The 19,309-nt window shown below is 36.4% G+C and overlaps 1 protein-coding gene across 9 annotated transcripts in view; it reads right to left on the reverse strand.

Annotated features, from left to right (window-relative positions):
• Tcerg1 (transcription elongation regulator 1) overlaps positions 1–19,309 on the reverse strand; it is a 68,601-nt gene that overhangs the window by 46,199 nt on the left and 3,093 nt on the right. For 5 of the 9 annotated variants that reach the window (XR_003847560.1, XM_029557920.1, XM_029557918.1 and 2 more), the window contains exons 2-7: positions 14,598–14,823; positions 12,051–12,203; positions 10,591–11,098; positions 5,946–6,188; positions 1,575–1,637; positions 316–516 (exon numbers count right to left, since the gene is read on the reverse strand). Coding sequence is in view for 8 of the 9 variants with exons in the window: in XM_029557920.1 (XP_029413780.1) it covers positions 316–516; positions 1,575–1,637; positions 5,946–6,188; positions 10,591–11,098; positions 12,051–12,203; positions 14,598–14,823 (1,394 nt within the window). In the remaining variant the exon portion in view is untranslated. The remainder of the gene's footprint in view (positions 1–315; positions 517–1,574; positions 1,638–5,945; positions 6,189–10,590; positions 11,099–12,050; positions 12,204–14,597; positions 14,824–19,309) is intronic. The other 4 variants (XM_029557924.1, XM_029557922.1, XM_029557921.1 and 1 more) reach the window with 2 other exon arrangements.

Below are 19,309 nucleotides of genomic sequence, written 5' to 3' on the forward strand. Positions count from 1 at the left end.
TTCATTTTTTCTTGAATATTTTTTATTTTTTTTTTTTTGACACAAAATGTTTGTGTTTTTGTGTTTTTTTTTTTTTTTTTATTTTTTTTTTTTTTTGGCGTTTTTAAGACAGGGTCTCCCTGTAGCCCCAGCTGGCTACAGGGAACTCACTATATAGACCAGGCTGGCCTTGAACTCAAGAGATCTACCTATCTTTGCCTCCCAAGTGCTGGGATTAAAGACGTGCACCACCACGCCTGGCACAAAATATGATTTTTAAATAACATTCTAATTATAATACTTCATACTAAGTTCTGAGTCTCAAAACAACTATACCTTTTTCTTTTAGTTCCTGAGGTTTTTCCCACGTTGATTCTAATGTTCTATTATTATAATAATACGTCTTCCCATCTGCTGTTTTATATTCTGTCCACTCAGAAACTGCTGTTGCTCCAGCTAAGGTAGCAGGTGAAGCTGCAATTGCAACCTGTGGATGGATCATGGGTACTATAGGAGGAGCCATTCCTGGTAATACACCTAAAAAAAGAATTAAAAAAAAAAAAAAATCAGATCCAAGTATTAAATTATAATACCAAAAGAGTATGAGCTAAATCTTCCTATTAAATATTAAACTGGGAAAAAAACAGTATATAAATGGTGATTTAAGTAGTACTTTATTTCCTTGGTCTTTAATTCTAATAGTCAATTGAATGCAGAAATTCAATCCAAGAAGTATCTAAGAACAGTCAAAAATCCAGGGATCCTTTATGACAATATCTAAATGAGAAGAATCATGATATACTAAGAATAGAAATACACTTAACAATTTCTCAAATTCTAATGAAATGATAACATATGCACTGAGCATAATTACTGGGGAAAACTTATTTCCTACTTCTAAAAAAGGATCTGAATAAAAACTCTGTTTTAAAATAAAATGGCTGAGTTAATCAAATATCATTGGTTTAAAGTCATTTATCCATGTAGACTCTCAGTTTATTCCTTTCTTAAAAAATAAAATGGGCTTCTGTTTTTAACATAAGCCAAAAAAATTTTTTTACAATACTGCTAAATAAGCAGATATTTAAAATAATATTAAAAAAAGGATAAAAGAATTAAAATTGAAAACAAAATCCTTGAATCTAAGTTCCAGGTAGTTGTCTTACTTCCATAACTTTGAAACATAAACACGTTATATATTCAAATATTCACACACATATATTCACTAGCATGCAAGCATAATCACATCACTTTACACATGGAAATGAATTTTTATATTTAACTTAAAAACATACATCAAAAGTAAAGTTAAATGTTATGAATATGAGAATGAAGTTGTTTACACTTATTACATAAATTAAGATATAAAGTGATCTAACCTTATTTGCTTTTGTGAACCAAAGAAGCTAATACTAGAGGCAATTGGGAAATTGAAGTGTTGGCCAAATATGACAACTGCATTTAAACTGCTCATTAAAAAGAAAAATATTTTTAAATATCCACTCACTAGGGCAAAAAAATAAAAGGATAAACAACAACATTCACTACCATGCCAACTTACAGACAAAACAAACTAAGATGGTTTTAAAAATTACCGGTCTTGGTGGTAGCGACTGTCTTTACATACGGGCAGCTGACTATTTGCATCATTGCTACACCTGTAAAATGGATAAGCAAGCATTGGTTGGAAAGCTGCCATTGTATGTCAGCTACCACTGGGATTCAGGGAGATAATTTACCACTACCATTTAGAATGCTATTTCCAATGAAAAAGACAAAGAATGGAGTAAAATTTCTGTTTGACATTTTGTGGGAAATAGTGCCAAATCCAATGACTCTATTTCTAAGCCATAACATCAATTACCTACCAGCTCTGATATTTGAAGGAGTCTGAGTCTAAATTGAACACAAGAAAACCCCTTCCTTAAACCTATGTAACAAATTACGTGGGAAATTTTCCCACGGGACATCGACCCCAGCTGCAGTTGCTTACATGCCAGTAAAAGGCAGGTGCATGCAGCACTGCACTGACTAGATACGTTTTCTATGCTGCTGCCAAGTTGAAACTACAGGCTGGAGCTGAAGAAAGGGGCACAAACTATGCAAAAGTAGAAAAGGAAAAGAACAGAGAAGGCAGAAGGAACAGGAAGAAAATAAGGTATGAAATGGATTCAAATAATAGTTTAAAGAAGAGCAAAGATGGAGAAAGTAGCATTCAACTAGTGCCAAAATAGTCTTATGTAGAACCTGCTACATGGAACACCACAAACACGGACACTATAGAAGGCGGAAACTAAGAAACACTTCGTCCCTTTTATTGCTGTCAGCTGGTAGCTGTAGAAACCTCTATCACTTAGGCTTATTAAAGTACTACTTCTATTAAAGAATGGATATTAACATACAGTTCTGAGAGGTATCAAGGATCATCATGATGCATTATAATGGTGATAAAAGAATAAAAAGCTAGAAAACTGATGGTGGAAATTCAAAAATTAAATGTGAATTTTAAAATGTTTTTAAAGGAAAATTCTGAAGAATGTAAGGAAAATAATTTGTTCTTTTTTTCAGTTGAAAAAAGCTAAACTTAGTTTGGCACGTGTAAAAACTGAAAATACTAACAAACTATTTTCCTCAAAGGACAGGAAAATAAAATCTCTCCTAATTCAAGACTAGCTCCTAGATTTTTAAATAATGTAAATTACGTTCACACACACACACGCACACACACACACATACACACCACACACACACACAAACACTGCCAAATTTAGAAAAGTGGCTTTAATTTCTTAACTAGTATTTCAAAAAAGGAAAACTAATCCTAAACTAATAACTTTAAAACCAAATAAAATCCCTGGATCATAAAAGCATGCTGACTAAAGTCATACATAAAGCTTTATTTTCCCTAATGTTGAAACAAAGCAACAGAAAAATCTATTTCATTAAAGAAATTAGTCTGTAGAAATTCGTCCATCTGCAGGACCACCAAACCTATTAAACCACCACTTCACTTAAGACTATACTGAATATGAGAATTTAATTCAAAGGTTGCTCTCTAAAACTATCTTTCAAAAAATGATTTCACTATTTAACTTGGAGTGATTCAATAAATTTGAGTCATATGTAGACATATGTGTCATTGTTAAAAATCAAATGGGCCAACACGGATCTATTCCATCTAATGACTATCAACAGGCCATGCGAAAAGGTTCTGTTTCTTCACAAGCTAAATAGATAAATTTAAGGCTTTCTCTCAAGGTATTACATGCATTTTATGAATACTCACACACACAAAAAAATCACGTATCTAAATCACTAACCTTTTTAAAAAGGGGAGCTTTTGTCCAATTTTCCTACAAATTATGCTGTCCTCAAATTATGCTCTATTAGGAAATTAGAAAGCTCCACTTAGCATTTTGGATAATTCTGATGTCAATGACAGTAAGTTTCTAAAATTGCAAGTAAGATTTTAGTTTTGAAAACAAATATATCCGACAATCCTCATCTAATTTACTGTCCTCAAATTCTATACCTCTTTCTTACTCCTTTATTTCATTGAATTTACTACTTTTTCTTCATCTTGTTTCATCATCTGTTAATCATCCTAATTGGAGCCAGACAATGTTATTTCAAAGACTATTTCAGACTGCAAAATAAATAACATACAAGTAAATCTTTCCTATTCACCTTAAATGTGGGGTTGGAATAAAGAAGGGAGAAAATAAGGAATCTAATTGTATGTCAATGCCAAACAAAGATTTGGAAAGGTTAAGTTTTTTGGTCTTTTCACTAGAGTATCTTCTAGGACTGAATTAAAGAGGATAATGAGGGAAAAAAATAATATTAAACCACTATCACTTTCTGTTATGACAACCTCCAAAGAATCTTGGTATCTTGGACAACATCTTAAAAACTACTGAAGTTTCCTTGGGCTGGGGATATAGCTTAGTAGAGCACTTGCCTAGCAAGCATAAATCCCTGAGTTAAATCCCCAAAACAACAAAAATCAAGCTTTCTTAAAATTCACCTACAAATGTCATTAGTAGCTACCGTTTATTAAGTGCCTTTTTTACAGTAAATTTCAGAAGTACCACCTGGATTTCGTGAGTCAAACAGTCATCACCTATCCTTAATTTTTAAATACAAAGAAAGTCAAGGAAGAATGTGTAGCACGAATGTGTAGCACGAGAATGCAGCTGTAACTTAAGAGAATCTGACAAAAGTCCACTTTCCACAAAAAAGAATTTCGCTAATCTGCATCTTTGCTCTTTCTCTGCTCCTAGAACATGCAGAGGGAGACAACAGTCCTTGCAAATGATGGCCTTTCAAAATATTTCAACAGCATTATCATGCAGCCTCTCAGTCTGTTCTGCAGATTAACCACTCAACTCCTTCAATTTGCTCAGAATCCAGAACTGGTCTTGACACTGTCCTTAACTCTAAAGCAGACCAAGATTTCAAGATGAAGTTATAGTCAAAGTTAAGACTAGTGAATTCTAGGTTAGGCTGCACTATCTCAAAAATACATAAATAAACAAATAGACAAATTTTAAAAGAAAAGAAAAAGGTTCTGGGCCTGGCATTGTGGTGTACATCTTTAGTCCCAGCACTTGGGAGGCAGAGGCAGGCAGATCTCTGTGAGTTTGAGGCCAACTTGGTCTGAATAGCAAGTTCCAGGCCAGCTGTGGCTACAGGGAAATCCTGTCTAAAAAAAAAACAAAAAAGGAAAAAAAAAAAAAAAAAAAAAAAACATTTGACAAAAGGCAAGCTACTCTCCATTTATCATTTACTTTCCTACAAAAATTATATACAGAGGAAAAGAATTCGGTTGGTCTTAAATTTAACTTAAGGGTGATCCTTTAATATTAGAGAAAACTTGATTCTCTTTTAAATGATTTGAATTTCTTATACTTCAAATACATGGCATTTACTATCTAGCACTATATCAATAATGTAAAAATAAGTTTTTGGTTACTGCAAATGATTAGTATTTAAATGTAGCTGTATCACACCTCTATTTTTACAAAGATGTCATACAAACAGTAATGGTGGGAGAAGTGTGAAAATAATAGACAGAAGCCAGAGTTCTACCCATCCTTACTACAAACTAACCTTTTAAACTTGACTTATCTAAGGTATCAATATTTTCAATTACAACACATGAAGAATGACTCATGGATCAAGAATTAAATAAATGAATTTGACAACAGACTCAAATTAGAATGCGGAATACTCTACTATTTAATCCCTACAGGAAGAATTCTACTTCACAAATTGTTTAACTCCTTTTCGTCTAAATTTCTTGTATAATACACACAAATTTGCCATAATAAACTTTTAAATGATGCATGTTGTACTTCACAAATGTTAGAAGGAAACATGATTTCTGCTTTATATCAATTATTCACACTTAAGTGACTCACATTTTCTTCCCAGTAGAGGAGAGTCATTAAGACCTTGGTGTCTGGGTCCCGAGGGTACCAGATCAAATACCATCATTTAGCTAGGTAACTTCAGGCAAATACTTTAACCTCTCTGTGTACCTACCTCATAAGACGGTTGCAAAACTTAAAAAGAATTAATGCACGTGATGTGTTACATACAGTGCACTGTATATAAACTATTCCATCTGTGCTAGCTATAGCTTGTAGTTTATCAACTTCATAGACTCAATCTCTTTAAAAGTATATTTAAAACAGTTACACACAAAAAAAATCTTTTATTCACTGAGGCTATAATCCAAAATAAGTATGGTTTTAAATGTGATAATTTTAAGACATGTAAACAACAACAACAAAAAGGACATTTACAGAAACTTAAGAAAAAAAAATTGCAGTTAGCCATGAATCTTTCAAAAACATTTCACACAGGTGATTCAAGGCAAATTTCAAATGCAGCAGACCCATGAGAACAAAATGACAATATGAAAACAGAGCTATAAAAATGACTATAATCTGTCGGTTTACCTGGAAGAGGAATTGGCATGCCAGGAAGGGGAACACGAAATGGAGGTACCATTACTGGTGGAAAAGCAGGTATTGCCGCTGCTGGCTGAGGTACTGAATGAGGAACAGCAGGAGGTAACGTCTGGGGGTGCGGCTGGGGAACGGTTTGCACAGGTGTGGCTGTAGGAGCAGGAGTTGAAACACTAACTGTAGGCGTGGCAACTGAAACAGCAGAACTTGGGGTCTGATCTTGTGTTGTGGGTGCTGATAAAAGATAAAACAAAAATATGTATCACTCCTTCATAAATCATTTTACTGTATTCATTCATCATCCATTCATTCATTCAGTATTTAAACGCCCATTCCATGCACTGCAAGAAATTTGTCACAAACTCTGTATTAAAGAAGCTTGACGAGTCAGCTAAATGAAATATTTTTTTTTAATGAACTAAAACACAAAATAAAGTGGGAAAATGTACAAGAGTATAATCAAGACCCAAAGACCACTCAGTAGATATGGGAAAGGTACAGAAATTTCTATAGTGGGATAATATGCCTCAAGAGTCAAGATTTCAACAAGGAAAACGGAGAATGAAAAGAGAAAAATAAGCAAGTGGTGAAACAAATCTCAGTAAAGGAATGGAGCAAAAAGCAGTGAATCGTTCGGAAAACTGAAGGCAAGCACTCACCGAGTGAAACCTCAGGCATATCAACAAAACCAGTGAGCCACACCTGTGGGTGGAAAGGCAGGCCAAAGGCAAAAAGGAGTAGAACTCAAATAAAAGGCCAGGAAGTCTCCACTTTATTTACTAGGTAGGGAAAGAGAAGCACGTATGTGGAGAAAATGGTGTAGAAAAATATAAACCAATGTATATTATCAACAAGCTACCTCTACAGATGTCTCATTTTTTACCACATATGCATTACTACAAGTTTGAAATTTTTTAAAGAAAGTTCATATGTTGTTTTCGTGATTTCATGAATGTAAATAAAGGGTTCTATATGAAAAAATAATAATCAGGGTTCACGTGATGAATTATCCAGGCAAGTACATAAGAAGAAAAGAAAGGTAGGAAAATCAATTACCACATTACTGGAACTATCCAAGCAATAACAGAGGGAAAGGGGATATACAAATAAAATGACTAGATATGAACAAATGGAATTAAAAGACATAGTGGGTCTTTCTTTGATTATTTCAAAATTTAAAAAAAAAAGAAAACTTAAGTGCAGGTTTCCACTGTGTGACCAGGTGAATCTAAAACTGATGATAACTTGGATTTTGCCAAAATGATTTTAATTATCAAAAATAAAATACTTCATCCCTAGTAATTGCATTTAAAATCAAAATGATAAAAGTATTTCATAAAAGACATAGTGGGTCTTTCTTTGATTATTTCAAAATTTAAAAAAAAAAGAAAACTTAAGTGCAGGTTTCCACTGTGTGACCAGGTGAATCTAAAACTGATGATAACTTGGATTTTGCCAAAATGATTTTAATTATCAAAAATAAAATACTTCATCCCTAGTAATTGCATTTAAAATCAAAATGATAAAAGTATTTCATACTACACTTTTAAAGATTTTAGTTCTCACATTCAATAGAACTTTTATTTATTCATAACTCATCTAGTTTCAGATAAAATTCATTGTTAACTCACTAGTAAATAATTTGGATTTTTATTGATATAAAAAAGATAAAGTGTCAAATTCTACCTGTATTATAGTAAAAATAATTTACCAAGTAATAATAGTGCTTTCCCAATCTTTAAGTGACTTCAATTCTGAGTAAAAGCACACTGTTTAATACAAACCACTCTACTATGTTGTCTATCTGACAACAAAAATCTGTCAGGATCATCTTCTAGCTTCTAAAAATGAAAAACTCACTTAGGCTGGGAAGATGTGAGCAATTTCATACTTGTTAATGAGGGACTCACCTTGGCTAAATAGACAGCAGGGCCAAACAAGTATCTTCAGGGGCCCAGGAATGAATTGTTGGTCTAGCATAGACCTAGCCTTAGGGTACAGTATCATATTAATATAATTTTATAACAGTGTGAAAAATACAAATTACATGCAACATTTGCCCAGTCCCATATATACACCATTTAGCATTAGCATTTAGCTGACAATATATTTATTCTTCCCAGTTTCCCTGAGAAGTAGACTTCATGATCACTATCCATAAACTTGCACAAAATGAGTTTATGCTCAACTGGAAGTAAAATCATATTTTGAATTTTTAGTCCCAAATACCCACATGTCTATACTGCAGTTCACAGAATTAAATTTTAAAATATTACAATTGTATTCAAATTACTAAAATTACGATCCAAAGCACTACTGCCAGGAAAGTGAGTATACAGGGATATAAAGTTTCACGTGGAAAGGATCAATGGATATGGCAAAGCATTCACTTAAGTCACTCCTCTTACTTCCCACAACAGGGTTTTCTCAATTGGATTGCAGATAATGTAAAAAATTAGAGGAAAGATACAAAAGAATCAAAGAATTAAATGGTAAACTGGAAGAATGATGCCTAAGACTCATGAGTAATTTCCTAGTAATTCTATTTGCTCTAATAACTACTAAGGCTCTATATCTCAACATACAGCATTTAACCCAGTCTCAGATCATAACAAAAATGACAAGTAACTGACAATATGCAGCAGAGAGGAAAATATCGAGACTAGAATAATACTTCATGATACTGAATCAAGTGAAATAAAAAGATAACACAATACTCAGACACAATGTAAAAATTACTATTTAAAAGCTGTAAAAACAACTTGACTTTATTATTTTGCTTTTAGAATAAAGGCCTCTAAATAAAAACAGCAGGAAGTGGGGGACTAGCCAGCAAATGGCATTTTTAGTACAACAGTTAATGATCTCAAGACAGCTATGAGTACTTTGATACAAAAATTATATATAGAGAGAGGATGATTAAAATATCTATATAAATACTTCCCTTTAAAAAAATGAGATATTACTATTCTCCTCCCCAAGACATCAGGAAGAAACTTTAAGTAACAAAGAGCTTCTACATAGTACAACACTGCCTTTAATACCCTGATCCCATTAGCATCACAGGTACTCCTACTCCATAAATCACTGGCTTTTCTACCTTGACACTCAAGTTTTGGAAGCATGAAAACTACAAACTAAAGACTATAATCCAGTACAACTATTTTACTTTCACATACATCTTAGCTACAAAAAAATTTAACATAAAATAGTATCTACATTTTTCTGTTTCATTTATTTCCTCCAGTCTGTCTAAAAAATATTAAGTCTAACAACTGTCTTCAGGCTGGGTTCATAGCTTAGTGGTAGAGTGCTTGCCTAGTATGAACAAGGCCCCTGGGTTCAATCCCTGGGACTTGGTGGGGCAGTAGTTGGACATGGAGGGGGAAGTCAAAAATCAACAACCTTCATCCATATTACATGAACACATACATGTACCTTACTTCTGCAGTTTCTCATATTGATTAGAGATTAAATTTCTCTAATACACAGTTCTTACACTATAGATTCTCAAATTCCTGAAGCTACTAGGCACAAAGTATAGACTTGTTTTCCTTATCCATTATCAAGATAGTAAAACAATTATGAATTATAATCATCCCATAAGAAAATCTATGCATCCTGTCAGTGCAATGCATTAACAAATAATCATATAAGCAAAATCATGTAAATACGTGTGGGCTCAGTCTCACTTTGGGCTTGTACTCAGTAAGAAACATCAACATACAAAATAAGTTTTTAAAAAAATACATCTCTTCGTCTTGATCCTTCCAATCTGCCATTTAAGAGTCCCTCTTTTTAAGATCTAACTCTTGGGCCCATGGTTTTTTGCTTAAAAAATCATCTTTCCTTTCTTATACTTCTAAGCCCACTCCTCAGTGAATTTACCTGCATCCTAATCTAGGACCTATCAACTCTAAAAGATTACTGAAAAGTTCCTAAGAAAATCTCCTAATTTCAATATTACCCAAAATTAGCACCTGAAAAAATCTTCCAAAATATTGCATTCATACAGGACCAAACAAATATCTGCCTGATTCTCAAAATTACTCATAAACTAGGCTCAATTTTCATCAATGTATTAATCAAAATAAATTCTCTTGGCTCAAAATTTTCCTAGCAATCCCCAAAACAACATTAATCCTTGTTTATTGACCTTTGTTCATGCATTCTTCCTGAAAATCCTTTCCTAAGGATTTTGTGACTATAGTTGTGAATATAGTCAAACATTATCTTTCATAAATCTCAATACCCATGCTATCTACCCACTCATTTCTATTTCTCAAATTCTTGCACCTGCTACAGTCACTGGAACTTTGGACACTATTGTATTTTACATGTATTATTTTTGCCCCAATTAGAAAATTTTGGAAACTATGTATGTAAAGTAAGGGCCAACACAATTTTATAATCACCATAGCATTTGTCATTGGTGTTGGTCAATTAAAATAGCTAATCTGGGCAGGTAACTTCTTCAACTCATGCAAATTTTCCAGTTTTCTCTCAGAAATTTTAATGTCAAAAATGGATTTTAAATAACATCAAGGACAATACTGGAAATATAAGGATCATTTTAGAATATAGCTCCTTTTTGTTTCTCAAGCCCATAAATAAAAAATGCTAGGCTGGTACTTACTTGATACTGTCTGTGCAACCGAAGTGGCAGTTGTCGTAGTAGATGTGGTAGAGGATGGGGTTGATGATGATGTTGAAGTGGATACTGCAGGTGCTGGGCTACTGGTCGTAGGGGTGGGAGCTCCTACTGCTTGTGCTTGCACTTGTGCCTGCACCTGGGCCTGGGCCTGAGCCTGGGCCTGTGCCTGAGCCTGTGCCTGTGCCTGTGCCTGTGCCTGAGCCTGGGCCTGGGCCTGAGCCTGTGCCTGGGCCTGAGCCTGGGCCTGGGCCTGGGCCTGGGCCTGGGCCTGGGCCTGCGCCTGAGCCTGGGCCTGGGCCTGGGCCTGGGCCTGGGCCTGGGCCTGCGCCTGCGCCTGCGCCTGCGCCTGGGCCTGGGCCTGCGCCTGAGCCTGGGCCTGAACCTGCGCTTGGGCTGCAAGCATAGGCGTCAGTTCTGACTGCTGAATAACCTTAACTCCATCTGGCTTGGTCCATGCAGATTCACGTGTTCGAGCATTATAATAATAAACCTGCGAGGAAGGAAAAAAAGTACTGATATGCACAAAACCTTACAACTATTATTAAAAATAATGCAACTATATTTTGTTTCAAAAGAGATCTTAAAATAACTTAAGAAGTACAAAACACTCATATAGTATGAGTTTCTATAGAGCAAAACCAGAAATCAATGTCATGTTCTGTGTGCAAACTTAACATAGTAGGCCTGAGACTGCTCTTCTTGGAAAGCCCTGCTGAAAAAAACTGGCCTCTGGCTATGTTCTGGGAGCTTGTACTTCAGAAGGGTCACTACTACTCCCTCCCTAATAAAAATTGCTCACTATGCCTAAACCATGTATGCAAATAATAGTTTATGCTGATAGTCTGCTTTCCTTCTGGGAGTCTAGAATTTTGGAATATGTTAAGACAGGTACCAATAATGACTAACCTCAAATAAAAAACTGAAAACTTAGGTGTGCTTGCTGGTAGAAAATACTTCACATGTGTGCACACATTCCATTCTGAGGAAATTAAGCATATACTGTTCTATTCCTTCAGAAGATTCTTAGAAGCTTGCAACTATTTTCCTTCATATCTTACCTCATGCACGCTTTTCCCTTTGTTATTTTTGTTTTGTATCCTTTACACTGTAGTTTTGGCTATGAAATCAACTATATGCTGAGCTCTGCTAGTGAATCCCAAAATGTAAATAGTCTTCAGAATCCGCGACACGTAATTTAAAACACAAGCTTCCAGAATCACAGGTAAACATTATGTTAGCACTCCATGAAACCAATCCAGCCAGCTGTTCCCAGAGTACGACCCAGCTCTTACTTAAAGCTCATTCTTTGTTTTTTGCTTTGTTTTGTTTTTTAATTTGTTGTTGTTGAGGCTTATTCTTAACTGACAGGGATACTACAACCTCAATCTACCAGAGTTCTTAAGTTTCACTGTTTTACCATGAAAATAGATTTTGTAATTTACCTTCCCATCTGGAGTTTTATTTTCAACCCATATCTCCTCAGTGGGAGGCAGTGCTGGAGTGCCAGGAGCAGTCACAGGAGGCATTCCTGGTGGAAATATCATACCCGGAGGAGGAGGCATAGTTCCCATGGGTGGAGGCATGAAAGGTGGTCTCTGATGAGTCACAAAAACAATTATGGTCACATAAATTACCTTATTTCCCTCAAGTTATTACTAACTGCTTCAATCCAAAAGTAAAGAACTATAAAAGAACAAAGTTTTTGTCAGTTCAAATATATTCAGCTATTGCCAAAGCAAAATAATTGGTAATAAATACTGCTACTAACAAGAATGTCAAAAATACTACCACAGTAGCTAATTCTAGGTTACAGCATCAAGGGTGAATTTTATGTTCTTTATAATTTATTGCATTTTTCATTCACTAGGTGCTGGATTACTTTAAAAAAAAAAAAAAAAAAAACACTATGTCAGACATGGTGGCACACACCTTTAGTCCCAGCACTTGGGAGGCAGAGGCAGGTGACTCTCTGTGAGTTTGAGGTCAGCCTGGTCTACATAGGAACTTCCAGGCTAGCTGGGGCTACAGGAGACCCTGTCTCAAAAAGATCAAAAAAATAAGGACAAAAAGAAAATGAAAAAAAAAATTACACAAAATAATTACCCATCCCATTTTCTACTTTATCTGTTCTGTTTCCATTTGTTTTGGGACACTAGGGAGATTACTCAGTCTTTGCATTAAGCTATACTCCCTACTCCGAGCTTCCTAGCCCACTTCTTAGTAGAAAAAGTAGAATTCAACTCAGCAATAATACAATACTTTTAACTTCCCAGAGTTGCCACTAGTCAATAGTATCGGAAAATTCCTTCACTGTCATTCTTCAAAGACTACTGACACAAAATCCCAAGCAAAGCTGTATTTTAAGCAGAAAAGTTGCTTCTTTTTTCTAATACATATGCCTCAACTCTTTAACTAAGTAGTCTTCAAGTTAAGTTTGCATTGTGTATAAGAATGTTTCTCAATTAAAAGTGAGCATCTGGGCTACATTTTGAATAGGGATAAAAATATTTCTTCTACAATTTATAAATAATATATAACATTAAAATTCATTACCCAAAGCATCTTAAAACGGATAATGGAACTGAAGTCCAGTTTCCCCAAAGTATTTTCTTTCCCATATTCGTTTTGTTGAACTCGTTTTTGTTCCTCAAGCATCAGCACAAATTCAAACTATATAAAATACCTAACCCATGTCTCCTATATCTTTAGCCAGAAATAATTCAGAGGGTTTAATGTAAAGCAACACAATTAACCATCAAGACCAAAAACAGCACCATAACATTTGAGATTACTTAACTTCACAACATGGAATACATTTCTATTAGGAGTACATTAATTAGCCCATTACATTCTGTAATATTCAGTTCTTAAATGCACAATGACCTAAATGTCCACTCAGTAAAAAAACTTCATTTTTTTCTAATATTTAAATAAATATAAAACATTTATATTTATCTTTTTCTGTTTTTTGAATAGCTGATTACCGATTACCTAAGCTGACACAAAGCAAATGATATCATCTCCTTGGTTTCAAAACTGTATAAGTTAAACTAAGAAAACATCAGTATACACTTAAACTAAAAGAATATAGTACCCGAAGTAGACACTTGAGAGTTGATACCTTTGTGACCTCAATTCATACTGAAAAGGGATATATAAACCTTCAGCTAATATATAAGTTTAGCCAGGTATAGTGGTGCACGTCAGCAATCCCAGCACCCAGAAAGCTGAGGCAGGAGGATTGCTACATAGTCAAGGTCAGCCTGAGCTACAGGATGAGACCTTATCTCAAAAAAATAAAAAATATGGGTTAGCTCAGCAGTTAAGAGGTCAGTTCCCTGCATCCATGTCAAGTGATTCACAACCATCTGTAACTACAGCTCCAGAGGATCTGACACCCTCTTATGGCCTCCATGGGCACCCTCACATGCACATACACAGACACAAATAAAAATGTTTTTTAAAGTAAGGGCCAGGAGCAGTGGTGCACCCCTTTATTCCCAGCACTGAAAAAGTAGAGGAAGGCGGAATCTATGTGAGGGGTTCAAATCCAGCCTGGTCTACATAACAAGTTTCAAGCCAGCCAAGGCTACATGAATGAGACCCTGTCTCAAAAGTAAATAAACAATAGTCTTAAAAAATTAAAATAGGGGCTGGAGAGATGGCTCAGAGGTTAAGAGCACTGACTGCTCTTGCAGAGGACCCTCATTCAATTCCCAGCACCCACACGGCAGCTACGAACCATCCTTAACTCCAGTTCCAGGGAAATCTGATGCCCTCTTCTGACCTCCATGGCACTGCACAACACGAGTGCACTCACATACATGCAGGCAATACGCTCATACACATAAAATAAAAATAATAAATAAAATATTTTTTAAAAATTAAAATACTAAAAAATTTTTAAATCAAGTTTTTTTGGCAAAACTTGTACATATAATATTGATATGTATGTCAACCAAGCAATGGCAGCTTTCTAGATTGTTTACCTGGAGGTGCGGCGGGCCCATGGGTGGAGGTATTCCTCCTGGAGGAGGCATTGGTGGCATATTGGGATCAAAAGGAGGCCGTCCAAAGGGGGGCCGAGGCGGTGGAGGAGGGCCTCGCATCATACCAAATGGAGGAGGAGGTCGCATAAGAGGTGGAGGGCCTCGCATCACTGCATTTGGAGGGGGAGCTGGGCCTCGGAACCTCAGGGCCTGTTGTTGAGCCATCCTGTGGGAAAACAACAAATAACATTTTCTTTCTCAAAATTACAAAAGTACTACTAAATTCTAATTACATCACTTTTAAAGGGCTCTTAAATGCAACAGAATTGGAAAGTCATTATTATTAATCTTTTTCCGGTGTTTTTGAGACAGGGTCTCCCTGTAGCCCCAGTTGGCCTGGCACTTGCTAGGTAAACCAGGCTGGCCTCCATTTCAGAGATCCGCCTGCCTCTGCCTCCCCAGTGCTGGGACAAAAGGCGTGTGCCACCACACCTGGTAGAAAGCCATTATTTTGCAACCACAATGGTGAAAACCACAGTAGTGAGAATGAGGATAAGGAAGGACATTTAGGTGACTTTAAAATTTCTTCCCTTCCCACAGTATGTACAGTCACAAGGTAGAAAAAAAAAAAACACTGATCAGAAAATTTTCAAAATATTATCTAAGAACAGATAGATAACACATATCCCAACAAAGCCTATAGAACCTCAATCTAATAATGAATAAATACTAGAGGGCTGGAGAGATGGCTCAGCAGTTAAGAGCACTGACTGCTCTTGCAGAGGACCAGGGTTCAATTCCCGGCACCCACATGGCAGCTAACTGACACCAGTGCACTTATATGCATTCAGGCAATACACTCATACACATAAATAAAAATATTTTAAAATAATGAATAAATGCTAGAAAAACAATGAAGAATGTTGGGGGGCTGGAATGATGACTCAGCAGTTGAGAGCACTGGCAGCTCTTACAGAGGATACAGGTTCAATTCCTAGCACTGGCATTGCAGCTAACAACCAACCATAACTCCAGTTCCAAGGGATCTGACATCTTCTTCTTACTTCTGCAGGCACTGCACAACACAAGTGTACTTACATATATGCAGGCAAAACACTCATACACATAAAATTTGAAAATTTTTAATTAAAAAAAGTATGTTCTAGGGACCGGTGAGAAGACTCATCAGATAAAGGCACCTGCTGCCAAGCTTAACAACCTGAGTTTGATCCCAGGACCCACATGGTAGGAGAAAATGAGGAAAAGGAGAGAAACCAACTCCTCCCCAAGTTTTCCTGACCAAATTCATGCGTAGATAATTTTTTTAAAAAAATGTTCTGGAGGGCATATTCTCCAGAAATACCAGTGTTATATGGAAAAGACAAAAGCAAATTGTTGAAAATGTTCCAGATTAGAGAAAGGGGAAGAGATATGACACAACACTAACTCTAACGACTCTCACTAGAGGGAGGCAGCACTCTGAAGAAGGTAATAGGATCAACTTTCAATAAAGGATCATTAAACTCATAGATACCTGAGCTATAGTTAGGCATAAAAATATATATTTATAGAAAATACACATTAAAGTTTATTTAGGGGGGAAATGCTACAAATATGTGCATCTCACCTACAAACAGCTCAATGTTAAAAAGAACATGCATACATACAAATAAAGCAAAAGAGGTAAAATATTAAGTGTCCAATCTTCATTTCTATAACTTTTTTAAGTTTGAAATTCCAAACACAAAAGTTTTTTAAAAGAGGGTAGAGGGCTGATGAAATGGCTCAAAGGGCATAGGCACTTGCCACCAAGTCTGATGGCCTGAGTTTTGATCCCTGGAGCCCATATGGTAGGAGAGAACCAACTCCTGCAAGATGTCTCCTGACTGCCATGTGCATGATGTGGCACACACAAATTTAAATAAAAAAGAATGGAAGGCATAGACACCTGGTATGCTATGCATCTGAAGAAGCCTTCCCTTCAGTACACTCTACCCAGCCCTCACGCTCTAGCTACACGTGCTAGTGTACTCTCTCCACAGCATTTGAGCAGTAAGTAGTATTTATCGTCTCCCCTAAGTGGTTAAAAAAATGACCCTAAAAGTATGATGGTGCACGCCTTTGATCCCAGCACTTGGGGACAGAGGCAGGCGGATCTCTATGAGTTCAAGGCCAGTCTGGTCTACATAGCAAATTCCAGGCCAGGTGGGGCTACGGAGAGACCCTGTCTCTAAAAAAGACCAAAAAAATGTGTGGACTACAGAGGTGGAGAGATGCATCAGTAAGTGCACTTATTGCTCTTTCAGAGGACCTTGGTTCAGTTCCCAGGACCCACATGGAGTCTATCATCTTTAACTCCAGTTCCAAGAGACCTTACATCCTCTTCTGGCCTCTAGGGGTACCAGACACGCACGTGGTACACTTATATACCTGCAGGCAAAACACTCATATACACATAAAATTAAAATGAAATAAAGTATTTTTTGCTGGGTGTGGTGGCGCACGTCTGTAGACCCAGCACTCAGAAGGCAGAGGCAAGAGAACCTCTGTGAGTTCAAGGCCAGCCTGGTCTACACAGTGAGTTCCAGGCCACCTGGCACTACAGGGAGACCCTGTTTCAAAAAGACCAAAAAAAAAAAAGTATTTTTTAAGTGTTGACTATGTACCAGGTAATACACTATGCTTTTCAAATATTAAGTCACTCAGTCATAGTAACAGTTCTATGAGGTGGATACTATTATTAGTCTGATTTTATAAGCGAGGACTTTAATTTCCCCAGAAGTGAAATACCTTGCCCAAGGCCACACTGTTGGTTCAGCAATAAATCAAAATGCCACTGTGTCATTTAAGCCCCTTTCAGAGTAGAATTCTGTTCACTGTGCTCCCAGCACATTGATAGGTCTAGACATAATAGGGCTCATAAACAACTGTTGCATGAAAAAAATGAATACCTAGGCAATACTGTACCAAAGCTATTGTCTAAGTAGGATACAAAGAATGTTATTTTTACTACTGTCAGGAATAATGGTTAATACCTATAATCCTAGCTACTGTAGATATTTTTGAAGACTAAGGCAGGAGAATCACAAGTTTGAAGCCAGTCTGGGCAATAGAACAAGACCCCCCAATCTCAAAAAAAAAAAAAAAAATTATCAAACTACAATTGCCATAGTCAATCAGAGTACCTATCCAGATCTTCCCAGTAGTTACTATAAGTCTCAACATTATACATGCAGTATACGTCCACTTTTCCAAACTCAAAAAGATAAGCAATTACATTCTTCATGAGTATTTGAAAACAATCACAGGCTGGAGGCAGCTCAGTCAGTAAAGTGCTTTCTATTGAATTTGATTCCCCAGAACCCACATAAAAAACCCAAGCACAGCAGTGCAACACCTGTAATCCCAACACTTGCTGGCCAACCAGTCTAATTGTTGAGGCCAGTGAGATTCAAAGGAGGTAGATGGCCTTTCTAAGAATGACATCCAAGGTTGTCGTCTGGTCTCCACAAGTGCATTCACACACACATACATGCACACACTAATAATAATAACCATGATTATATTCTCTCATCAGTCTGAATTCTTTACAACTTTCCTACATTTTCAACTCTGCTTATGAGCACCCTTTAAAATATTTCATCTATTATTTTTATTTCATGTATATGAGTGTATTGCCTGCATATATATAAGTGCATCTGTGTCATGAAATGCTCGAAGTGGTCATAAGAGAGCGTCAGATACCCTAGATCTGGAGTTAACAGACGGCTGTAAATCATTATTAAATAATAGTACAGACCATCAATGTACTGACGAGCTGTATACTGACGGGTAAAGGTAATACAAAAGTAAACAAGTAAGTGGTAGAGTGCTTTGTAGTATTTGTTGTAATTGAAAACTCCAGTTGGATGATGGACCAGAAAGGGGCTGTGAGAGGCTAGAGGTGGGGAACAATTTGGGGTGCCATTTGAACTGAGTCTGAATAATGAGAAGCCAGTCATATAAAGGTATGGGAAGACCACTCCAAGCTGAGGGAGCTAGAAATAAGAACAGAGGTTTCAAAATAATGATGCTGATGTATTTATTGATCAGAAATACTGGAGTCTGGAAAGGTCCACAAGGTCTAGGTTAATGGGGCCTGATAAGCAGCTAGGTAATAATAACTGATGTAATATTGGAGTACGGAAAAGTCCACAAGGTCTAGGTTAAATGGGGCCTGATAAGCAGCTAGGTGATAATAACTGATGTAATATTAGTAACTGTTACTAAGTTTCATACCACTTAAGACTTACTAATGCTCATGTAGCCACAGCACTAATGGCATTTCTGTGTGAATTGCTGTTCCAAGTACTTGATCTGTTATTTCACCTCACTGCAGGTTTCAGTGAGGTGATAGTTGAGAGTTTATATAGAAAGATCTTAGCACATGGTCTACACATAACTGATATCAGAAAACAGCAACTTTAGGCTATTGAAGGAGGAGATTATATGAACTGTGTTGTTCTTTTTTTGTTGTTTGTTTGTTTTTGTCTTTTTGAGACAGGGTCTCTCTGCAGCCACAGCTGTCCTGGAACTCACTATGTAGACCAGGCTTCCCTTGAACTCAAAGATCCACCTGCCTCTGCCTCCCAAATGCTGGGATTAAGGCGTGCGCCACCACACCCGGCTTGTGTTTTCTTTTAATGACAGGCTTTAAGACAAAAATCTAGAAA

Source organism: Nannospalax galili, unplaced genomic scaffold (assembly GCF_000622305.1).
Source record: "Nannospalax galili isolate Female #2095 unplaced genomic scaffold, S.galili_v1.0 scaffold328, whole genome shotgun sequence".
NCBI classification, from domain to species: domain Eukaryota; kingdom Metazoa; phylum Chordata; class Mammalia; order Rodentia; family Spalacidae; genus Nannospalax; species Nannospalax galili.